This window comes from Pelodiscus sinensis, chromosome 3, assembly GCF_052426305.1.
Source record: "Pelodiscus sinensis isolate ZL-2025 chromosome 3, ASM5242630v1, whole genome shotgun sequence".
NCBI classification, from domain to species: Eukaryota; Metazoa; Chordata; order Testudines; family Trionychidae; genus Pelodiscus; species Pelodiscus sinensis.
Window position 1 is genome coordinate 101,241,403 of NC_143054.1, and position 12,050 is coordinate 101,253,452.

Below are 12,050 nucleotides of genomic sequence, written 5' to 3' on the forward strand. Positions count from 1 at the left end.
TATAGTCTCAAACCTAAATGTCCTGTTGCAACCTGGATTAAGGGCTGAAATTAGACATATACCGGAGGAGTTGGCCATGCCATTTAATGGTTAGATTATTTGTAGTGGCTTCTGATTCAGAAATCTTTGGATACCACGGTAATACAGAATTAAGGCTACTCCTTGGTACCTCTAATTAGGGACACACACAGGCAATCTAGGGAATTGACCAAAGAAGGTGGACAATGATCTGTGCAAGGCAAATGTCAACAGAAATATTAGTACTTTGGTTGAAACAGCAGTGATTATTTTGAGAGTTTAATGGAAAAAGCAAGAAAGTGGGACTAAGACAATCCCCCAAAGCAGGTTTTAATATGAATTTTTCCCATTTATAACATTTTTTGTATCCCACTCATAGTCATAATGCCCATTATATGTGCTTACTTTATATAGGCTAACAGTATTGTTTCCATAATACCTAATATACTTCAAAGGAAAAAAGTGGCAAACAAAACGCAAGTAAAATGTTGCTTTTTTGTAAGAAATATGCATAATGTGCTCGTGGTTTTGCCAAATTTTAATCAGTTTTTACAACAATTAATATATCACATGTCAATTTAATACTTGCAAAAAAAAATTCTGAAATTCTTCATGTGATCATGACTTACATGTATTTCGGTAATTGTTTCCTTAGTAGATGTAGTACTCTACTCCTAGTAAATTTATGTACACCCGTGGAAATACTAGATCCAAGGAGATTACCTAAATTTTTGAAATTTACTTTCCTTTGTCTTAAGCAGAATGATTTTTTTATAATAAAAATAACTTTTAAACTTCTTAGTGCACATTTTGACACACATAATTGAACTGTGAGTCTCTGTTCCAGGACATTGTTTCCCTCCTGAGTTAAACAAGTAATTTCTTTTTCAGTGAGTGACTTAGCAGTCAAACCATTTAACTAGGAATCTCAAAATTAATGAGGGAGGAGGTGAAATATTTCTGTGCACAAAAACTATGAATTCTGTGAAGTACACTTAAAGCTGTCTTCTATAAATGTTACTAATTTTGTTACACAGTAAAAGATTTCAATTGCATGGAATGATGTCATAGTTTGAATATCCAGATATTCATTTGAGCAAGAGATCTTGATGTATTTGCACTCCAGGAGCCTTGCAAGGAAAGATCTGAGTAAATAGCACTCCCATCATAAACTACTTTTTGAAGATTGTAAAATGAAGCTATAAAAACTCAGACATTTTCTCAGTTGGGAATACTTTTTTTTAAACCAGTTTATATTTAAAGCAATGATGCAAAAATAACTGGAAGCTTTATCAGTTTTGTTCAATGGCTTTACTCTCCTTTCTATTTCTCTAAAATATTTGCTTTAAAAATTGTTTAAAATCTCTGACACAGACTAATTTTACTTCTTGGCTTCCAGACACTGTGTATATTTTGAGACTTTTCCAAAGCAGCTGCTAGATTCATGAATTCATTACTTATGTTAAGAAATTGTACATTCAACTGTTGGATTCATAAGAGTACAGCCTGTGTCCTGAAAAGCACAAAATTACATCGCATAGCTTTTTTGTAGATGGTATTTGTAGTTAAGTTTTGGATCATAACTTTCTTGTGTACCAGTAATGCAAAATATAGGGTGATATTTTATTGTAATGTGAATATACACATTTAAATAGCCAGGGATCAGTTCAATAACATGCTATGAGCCCAGATTAAAATACTGGATCCCCAAAACTCATGGCCTGCGTCTACAATGGCACGATCTTGCACAAATACTTTTTAACACAAGAATTCTTGCGTTAAAGTATTTGCGCAAGAGAGCGTCTACACTGGCACGTGCCTTTGCGCAAAAGATGTGCCATTTTAACCATCGGGCTTTCTTGCGCAAGAAATTCATGTTGCGTGTCTACACTGGCCTCTTGTGCAAGAACAGTTGCGCAAGAGGGCTTATTCCTGAGCGGGAGCATCATAGTTCTTGTGCAAGAAATACTGATTTCACACATTAGAATGTCAGTGTTCTTGCGCAAGAACTCCCCGTCAGTGTAGACAGGCAGCATGTTTTTGCGCAAAAGCGGCTGCTTTGGTGCAAGATTGCGCCAATGTAGACACAGCCATGTAGAGCTTTTTATATTCTCATCTGAATTTTGTATCTTCATTAAGTCTCCACTGAGAAGTCTGTTAATGTTTTTATAAAGTAAACATTCAGTCTTTAAGTCTGAACTGCTTGACTACTATGGAAGTAAGTGACATTTATTCAACTCTTGAAAATTCACCCCTGTGTGGGGAGTGTATGATTAAAATATGATGGGAAGAGAGTTACTTTAACACGTCAAACTGGAATAGAGGATATCTAAAATACTATATGGTATGTTGAAGTTTGTATAGCTATCTGAAAAAGTAATGTGCATTAAAGCAAAATTTGCTCATGTCTGAAATACACACACCTTAAAGTGTACTGCCAACCAAAACCAAAAAGAGTTACAATTTTGCTCTCTTCTGCTTTGTGTGTGTGTGTGTGTGTGTGTGTGTGTGTGTGTGTGTGTGTGTGGTTTCTTGCGCTAGGAGTGACACATCTTTTTTGCTGGAAAATCTTGTCAATATATTTGGCAGACTTGAATAGAATTGTTAAACTACACTGGCAAGTAAGCTGCAAGTCTTCCTCTAGAGGTGGGAACAGAGAGTGGGTGAATTACTGGAGTTGGAGAGTCATCTCGATGACGACTTTCTAGGTTACCACAGTATTTTGCCAACGTCCTGCTGCAAAGAGAAAATTAAGGGTCTGCCTTTTGTTTATTAAAAAGTGGGCCTTTTTGCCCCTTGAGAATATACTTTTTGGCCCAGTCTGTATCATATTTAATGAATTATGTACTCTGTCATTCTTCTTAAAAAATGTATATAACGACAAAATGGTACATTATAGGAAATGTCTGCTTTAACCTTTCGGATAATGTCTCTTTTCCTTAAGAAATGTGTTTCCTGTTCACAGGAAGGCTTATGCACCTCTATGCTGTTTGTGTTGACTGCTTAGAAGGGGTTCACAAAATTATCTGCATTAAGTGCAAATCCCGATGGGATGGAAGCTGGCATCAACTGGGAACCATGTATACTTATGATATTCTGGCAGCCTCTCCCTGTTGTCAGGTTAGTATTCTGCATGATAACATGAAGCTCCAACTGAAGATAAACAAAGCAATAGCCTGTGCCTGTTTCCCCTCCTTCCTCCTCCTCCCCTTCTCCCCCCTGAAATCCACTAGTTTAACAGCAAAAACCAGCATCATACAGGATGCCAGACTAGATGATCTAATGATGTTTCTTGCTTTATAATCCTGTGGAATTATTATGTGTTGGGGTGTTCAGGAATAGGAGATTAAAAAAAGACACAAACCAATATAAACCTTTTGTGCAGGGGATAGAACTAAGATACATTTAAAAATAATTTAAAATGCTTAGATTGGATTGATGCTCCAAAATATCACGCACTTCAAGCTTTTCCATCATAGGTTCATTTTGGGATAAAAACAATATAGTATCAAAACTGTAATTACTGTTTAAATAGCACTTTTATTCAAGGCCTGGTCAGTTTGAACGATGGCTATGAACTATCAAGGGGTAGTCCTGGTGAAAAGGCAAAAGTAATGGAAACTCTTAGGAGAAATTCTTTGAGCACAGAATAGCTTTTTAAATATTCACTATGAGTGTAGTGATTTTATTCTTCCAAATTTTGAAGAAACTTGGTTTTGACTTGACTGTTCTCCAGTTTTCACCTTAGATGGAGAAAATCTCGGGTAAGGGACAGAATGCTTGGAATATTCTTGCATGGTGCTGCAGTCATTGCAGATTAATGTGGGGATCAGTGATTTGATGGATTGGGGATGCTCAACACCTTGCAGTAGCTCATAAGATGTTACTTTCTGGCGCAATGCTTACATGGTGATCTAGTAGACATATCAGTGATACTCCATTGATTAATTATAGGACCCACTCTAAGGAAGTGCTAAGAGAATGATTCATTGGATTAGTCAGATAGGACAAAGGAACAGGTTGAGTCAGTTCAGTAAATGTTTGTATTGCATCAGATGCATTCCTTGAAAATAGGGGATATATCTTCATTCATTGTTTACTCCATTATGTACCGGTACCTGGATTTCTGCTGCTGGAGAACATGAGTACTCAACATCAAGCTCTGTAGTTAATTGGCTTCCATAGTAGTAGGTACAGTGAAGAATGATACTTCAAATTTTGTGCACTTAATTTGTGAGCCTCTCTTTAAGTAGGTAGTTTTAAATGCAGTATTAAGATTGACATTTTGATTTTGCAAGTCAGTCAATTTAGATTATTTTTAACATTAATCTTAATTCTTTTTCCTTGTGTATGTGTATTACAAGAGTATTAAGTTGTGATCAGTGGGCAGTGTGAAAGTACTTGGTAAGCAATTCAATATAATATAATAGAATACAATTACTAGTTTTCAGTCACCTAAATTATTAGATATGCTCATTTTTGCTAGTGCACCCACAAGTGTGGTGCATGTTTTCAAAGGAACAGAAGTAAGATACATTATGTAGACTAAATCTGAATTAGCCTTACATTATTTTAACGGAAAAATAATATTTGGTACCTTATTCTAAAACATCTCTGAGCATTTCACAACAGCGCTGGGCAAGGCAAAACTTTGGCCAAGGAGATTATTAACAGACACGCATTCCATCAAAGATTGCTTTGGAATTTTCAGCTTCCAAGCAAATCAGACACTAGGTTTTAATGCTTTCTCAACCTGAGTTGTACATGAATGTTTTTTTTTGCATCCAAAACATCACTGAAGATCTCTTATTGAAGAAGATAATTTCTTTATTTTGAGATGTAGTTTATGTTCAGAAGCATCCTTTAGGCTCTGTGCAACTCAGACCCTGACTCCGTACTTACCAGCCCTAGTTTCCTCCTACACTCCACCGTGGACTCTGTTCTCTGCTTATCTTCTCTCCTCCCACTCTTGAGTCTGTCTTTTGCACATTGCCTGCTGTGATTGCAACAGCCTGCTGCTTTATTTTCCTCAAGTGGCCTGCATTTTTTTACACCCAAATCTTTCCTTAAGACTCTTGTATTTTACTCATCCCTCTGTGTAATCAGTGATGTTTCTGTCTATTCTCCGACTTGCATTTACACTTTGGTTCTCATCTATCCAAATAAGATTGACTTTAAGGCCCATCTAATTGGAATTTGTAAAATACTTTTTATACTATATTGCTGAATTATAGTAATGTCTAGCTCTTACATATAGTAATGTCTAGCTCCTGCATAGGTTATCAGAGTAAATATATTTAAGGTATGGTGCATGATGTAAATGATTCTGAATACCGTAACCTATATATCTATTAAGACATAAGAATTAGAATGCATCGTCCGCATAGTCAGGTTATGTTTGAATAGAAAAAATCAAATAGCATCACAATAATAGATTTTAACTATGTAGATTAAGAATTGTATGGCACAGACTTAATTCCTTTTCTTTTTACTTTAGCATTTAAGTTAACATGCTATGGCACTTAACAGTGATGATATTGTGAAGGATTTTATTTAGAGAATAATAACCATAAAGCCAACATATGTACATGTAAATTTGGAAATGCTGCATGTATGACCAGTTGGAACTGAATTCCTCTCAGTGTTAGGAGTCAGCGCTATATTTCATTTTTATATGTGGAAAAACTCTCAGTTTGTACTAATGTCTCAGAGGGATGGCTGTGTTAGTCTGTAATCTTTAAAAAGAGTAGTCCTCTAGCACCTTACATACTAACAAATATATATCATGAGCTGTTGTAGGCAAAACCCATCTGAAGAAATGTGTTTTGCCCACAAAAGCTCATGATATTAATATATAATGTTAGTCGTTAAGGTGCTACAGGACTACTTGTTTTCTACTAATGTGTCAAGCATGATTTCAGAAGTTCATTAGTGACCATCCATACATGTAAATACATACAGACAGAATGTAGTCTTTAATTTACGAAAACTCAGTTAGCAGAACATGCTTATTCCTGTACTTTAACTAGTTTACTCTAACTATAGCTACTGTAGGTAGAGGGAAATCACCACCATCCGTAGAAGTAACATGGCTTGTGCTGTCTTGGGATGCCCTTCTAGATGGCCTCTTTCCAAATTAATCATAATGCTATGATATCTGAAATGTTTCTTGCTTTTCTCATTGCTGTGATGTACTTACTAAAGAGTTAAGGTACACACTAGGGATGTTAAAGACCAGTTGACTACCCGATAAGCAAATGCTTACGATAGTCAGTCGATTAGTCAATTCCCCTCCCCCCTGCTGCCTCTATCAGATAGAGGCAGCAAAACGGGGGGAAAGAGGATACTTGAAAGCGGCAGCGCTGCACAGCTGAGCCCGGGCTTATCTGTGCGGTGCTGTGCGCTTGGAGCCCGGGGGCAGCTGGGGAGTCCCCAGGTGATCCCAGGCTCCAGCACGGCATTTCCGTGGAACCTGCGGTCAGTTGAGGAGTCCCCTGCTGACCCTGACTCAGTATGGCATTTCAAAGCGGCAGCACAGCATTGTCCCCCCAGTGCAGCATGGTACATGGAAGCTGGGGACTCGTGTGCATTTCAAAGCTGGCATCTGTATGCGGCCTGAAGTCAGAGGGACTTCCCGCTGGCCCCGGGCTGCACACAAAATTCCGCATTCCTTCTTTGAAATGAGCAAAAGCCCCAGCTCCTGCTGAGGCTCTCGTACATTTCAAAGGAGGAATGTGGAATGCCTATTGACTAGTTGAATAATCTATGGAAATTCCATCAACTACTCGACTAGTCAGTTAACCGCTAGTTGACATTCTTAGTACACGCATCATGCCTCATCAGTTCTCTCTTGTGCCTCTTCCCTCAACTAAACTGAAATACAAACTGGGTACAATTTTCAAAAGTGCTTATGTAATTTAGGCCCCGCTGTTACTTTTGAAAATGGCAGTTAGGCACTCTTGTTAATTTTACTCTTCAATTAATCCACCAAAAGTCTGGAAAGTCATGATAATACTAGCTTGCTGAAAAAAACTTGAAACACATGTAGAAAAATCTGGCTTGGAAGGAGGAATTGAAGCAACATTTGAAGGTTTATCTGCAGAGTCAGGTTACTATCAGCATGACAGATGAGTTACTTATTTGATTATCAGTTAGAGTTCAATATTGCAAGGGGTTTCAGTGGGAGTTGAGGTTGTTCAGAACTTAGCCAAATCCCCCAGAGGCATTCCAGTTAAAGAAGTTGCCATTCCAATTAAGTAGTGGGCTTTGCATCCAATCTCATAAGCTATATACTTTCTTAATCAAGCCTGTCCTTAGGAAAGAGAAATGGACTGTGAAACATACATTCTCTTTTTCTGGGGCAAGGGTGGAAGCAAATTGGAATGTTTGACAGTGTTTCTGTCTACTTTTTGACAGGCTCGACTGAACTGTAAGCACTGTGGAAAGCCAGTAATAGATGTACGGATCGGGATGCAGTATTTCTCTGAATACAGCAACGTCCAGCAGTGCCCGCATTGTGGAAATCTAGACTACCACTTTGTGAAGCCATTCTCTTCATTTAAAGTTCTGGAAGCTTATTGACGAAAGCTTTGCTTTAGTAATAGCTATTTTATGGGTATTACTACTTTATTAGACACCTTTTTATAGGATCCGTTCTGTGACAAAATTAATTTCTTTTCTAACTGAAAGAGCAGCTTCTTTGTGTGTCTGTGTACATATGTATTAATATGTATATGCGTGTTACTAAGACCTGGTCCTCCTGACAAGATTTCAGCAAAAGGTGGAGGCAAGTCGGTTAATGCCAAGAGTGGGGGAAATTTCATCTTAAATGGTTTGATTTTAATTTTTGTATCATCACAGAAGAGTTTAGAGGGGTGCAAAGGTTTTTAGAAGAGGAGCCCAGTTGGAATATGGAAGATTTTGTTGACTCACCACACTTAGGGTTGGGTTAAAGGGGAAATCTTCAAGAAGATTCCAATCTTGCTACCACTGATTTCTGTAGGATCTTTGCCATTGGCTTCAATGGGAGCAGGATTAGACCTTAAAAAACAGTTACTCTAGCTGGTCTGCTTCCCAGAATTGGGTAAACTAAAATATTGTGACGAGTGAATGTAAATCTGTGCCAGAAAATGCAACCTTAAAAATTTTTGGCATGGTGTCTTCCTGCAATATGTATTTGATATGAGTTACCCTTGCTGACAGATTGACAGAGATAGTACTGTTGTATGGAGATACACTGGTGGAAACAGAACTTGTAATTTTAGCAGTCAGGTCAATTCTTTATACCAAAACAAGCTTGAGATTTTAATACACTTCATTTAAAGTTATTTGCTTTGCAGATATTTTTAGAACTTTGTTGTGATGAACAGAAGGAACATATAGGAAGATGTGGTCCGTTGAAAACTAATTATGAAGGGGTAGGTGTATGCACATGTGTGGTGGGATTGGAACTTTACAAACAGCATATATGAGGCTGGTATGACTGACCTGTAAAAAGGATCTTGAAAAGTATGATCTCAGCAGAGTCAGATCTGTGAGCACTGTGAGAAATTTGTGCCATCTTAATATAAGAATTTGTCATGACTTTATTTCAAAGTTCAGTACATTTTCCGAAATAGCCTTTGCACCTTAGTCTTACAAAGGTAAGCAAATCTAGAGATTGCCCAGTCGATTTTGAGGACTTGGAAACAATGTGTATTTTTAAAAATTTAGTATAATTCTTTACATTCCCGTATGTAATAAACTATACCAGACAATGAACTGGTATGAGAAGAGTTGCCTCCATAGAGTTTGCCAATGTTCTTTTATCGTTTCCCTTTCTTCTTTGCAAGAATTTTTAAAAGTTCATGAGTCTGATCTTAAAGAGTCAAGTAATAATCTAAATATTTCGATACCATGTTCATCACTATGGTATCTCTTGTCACGTGACTGCCTATTGAGATGGCATAATTATTACATAAAAAAACCTAGCAGTATTTAAGTGGTCAGACACTGTTTATAGAACAAAATATAGATTTCTCCAGATTAATTGTTCATAATATTTATTGCAAGTATGAATTTAAAATGGCTTTGATATCCTGCATATCCTTTAAAACAACAAAAAAAGAAAAAAACCCAAAATGGGAAACAAAACGGTTAAATATTGACTGTTTTCTAACTTTTTAGAAAGTTCTTGAACTATGTGCCCAGGTTATTTAGTAACTGATATTGTATTCACAAAGAAATTCTTGCCTATTTTTCCTTTCATGTGGCTATGGCTTCTACAGATATACTACAAATTTTTTTTGGCATAGCTGTGTTGGCTAGGAATATTTTTTGGGGGGAGGCAAACACAAAAACCCACATACACAGACCCTGTAGCTGCTATAGCAACTGAAGCAGCCTTCAGGGAGTTTGGGAGATGGTGTAGCTACCTGTCAGGATATGTTCTTTTGTACTGATGTGCTGCATCTCCAATAGGTTTCTTTGATAAAGGCTCTGTAGTTTAGACAATATCAGTGTCTTCACTTCAGAGTGAACACCTCTTAATTTAACCTCACTCAAGTGAGAGAGGCCACTCTGCAAAATATAACTTGAGCTGCAGAAGGATTGTGTGAGCAGCTGATGTGTTGTGCTAAATTGAGCTGTTGCCTGAATCCCCCGACAGGCCAGCCAGCTTGAGCTAAAAGCATTTGAGTTAAGGGTTTGTGGGTGGACTGGTCTAGAGCTTGAATTCAAATTAACTCTGCAGTGAAGCTCTCAGACATGGACACCTTGTTTTGATACATAGGAATCACCTATGCACTGTGACTAAATGATCTAGCATGCGTGCCTGGAAGCATTATCAAAATCACTTTAGCTGATTTGATTATAAATATAGTCTACCGCACCTGTGCTAGCATGTTGCTGGTCTAAAATTATGTCGAAATGAGAAATGGCTTTAAACAAAGGAAAGGAACAGAGGGCACTTGCATTGCTGTATTATTCAGTAGTTGGGCCAGATTCTTCTCTGCCCTGATTCTCGTGTAGTCATGTACACCCGTGGAAAATGGGTATCAAAGACGATGAAATGGTAGCAAGCAAAACCTGCTTTGCACTCACTTTGCAAAGGTGTAAATAACTATGTGAGGGAGTGGAGAATCAGGGTCTTGGTTTCTTTGGGACTTTCCTAAATATTCCAGTTAATGCCTTTCATTCAATGACTTAATTTATGCTTCTAGTGTTTATATAATCAGTTAGATGCCTATCCATACATGCACGTTTTACAATCTATAGTATGACTACAGGCATAATACGACTTTGCCATTTAAAGGATAAATGTATGACCAGACTGTACAGTATCTTCAAAGCAGTGCCTAGAATTTAGCAATCTGTGATGGAATAAAACATGTTTAAGGGAGCCTTGAAAGAAACTGTACAGAGGACTGTAAATGCAATATTGTCCAAGAAAAACAATTTAAGTCTTGAGAAACTTTTTATTTTGCTATTGAATGCATTGATGCCACTATTTGAGACAATGTCTATTTTCTTATAAAACTACAACTTTCAAGCAGATGTTAGAATCACATGGTAACAAGTATTCCTATTGGATGCCAACTGAACTATGAAAATATTCCTTTTACCCTGCTCTGCAAAGAAAATTGTCCCTAATTTAGAGAACATGCTTTTTGTGCTTCTTGATGATAGTGAGAACATCCAGTTCTCAAGTTACATTACCTAAAGATGTATTTAGCATAACATACCAACAAAGACCTCAGTCCTGCAATCTAATCTGCACAAGCAGACCCTTTCCCCCGTGCAGACTTCAACTGGGCTGTGCACATATGCAAGGATCCAATTACAGGGTTGGGGCCCAATGGTAGCTTTTAATATATACATTAGGAGTTAAATCAGATATTTAAATTGATTTGCTTTTCATCTTAGTGAGGGGTGGAAAATATCTTGAGCTTTTAGGAGTTTCAACCAGGAAACAATTTTCTGGGGCTTAAAAAAATTGGTTGCAGTGTCTGGCTCAACTCCTCCTTGCTTTTCCCCTTTCCATCCACTGTGGTCTGCTTAACATGGTGCAAGTAAACTTGCTTTTGTAAGCCATAATATTGTCCATTTAAATTTAAGGGTTCATTCTATAGGCATGTCATTCCTATGCATAACAAGGACATGGCCTTTCTAAAGGAGATGCTTGCATTCAGATAAACTTTACATTGCATATATGCAAATATTTTTTTCCATCAATAGGTCCTTTAAAACCAAATTTTGATACATGTAATTAACAAAATAGATAATTTTAAATATTGAAATATCTCTTCCAACATGAACTGGGTGAAATTATTCTATCTGCTGCTACAAAGCCATTTTAAAACAATCCAATATTTTTACCTTATTGAGCTAAAAGCACAGAATTTGTTTTTCAAGATGCAATTAATCTATAAAAAAGTAAATTTCTAAGGTTGTTTAATTGGAGGAATAAGTAAATGTCAGTAAATGTATCAAGAGGGAGACATCTAACCCAGTTTCTTCAGTTTCATTCTGCTCACTTTACTGTATCAGGTAACCATGGGCAAATACATTGTGATGTCACCATTTAAAAAAAACTTGTCAGTAAAGGTTTCTTGTAAAGACATTTTTAGAATGCACTTTTACAGAGGGAAGAATATGTACATAGCAAACAAATGAATGTTGATGACATTAAAACAATTGGTTATGATACCGTTTGTGTGTGGTGTTATAATTTTTTGTTGCAATTTCTCTGTATTAAAAAAATAAATTCCAGAAAGCTAACCGTGTGGGGCTTTTTTAATGGTTGAAATGAAAGTTCATGGTAGAGTGCATTTTGGTCCACTTAGGGAATTATTTAAACTTGCTTTTTTCTCAGTCTATTATTCCTGGACAGTCACTTTTGAGGACTGAGCACTGGTGGGGAAGGGGAGGAGCTGGTTCTTATTCTGTTTTTTTTTTTCCTTTAAAAAAAAAAAAAACCCTGAAGTATTCAAGGACATGGTGACATTGTCAGAAATTAACACCAATAACTGCATAGGGACTAGAAAGGAAGGTCT

The 12,050-nt window shown here is 37.0% G+C and overlaps 1 protein-coding gene across 1 annotated transcript in view; it reads left to right on the forward strand.

The window, feature by feature from the left end:
* The window catches only part of HECA (HECA ribonucleoprotein granule regulator), a 32,978-nt gene extending 21,203 nt beyond the window's left edge, over window positions 1–11,775 (forward strand). The window contains exons 3-4 of the mRNA XM_075924306.2: window positions 2,984–3,138; window positions 7,435–11,775. Of these exons, the coding sequence (XP_075780421.2) occupies window positions 2,984–3,138; window positions 7,435–7,599 (320 nt within the window). The 3' untranslated portion in view covers window positions 7,600–11,775. The remainder of the gene's footprint in view (window positions 1–2,983; window positions 3,139–7,434) is intronic.
* The last annotated feature ends 275 nt before the right edge of the window (window positions 11,776–12,050 follow it).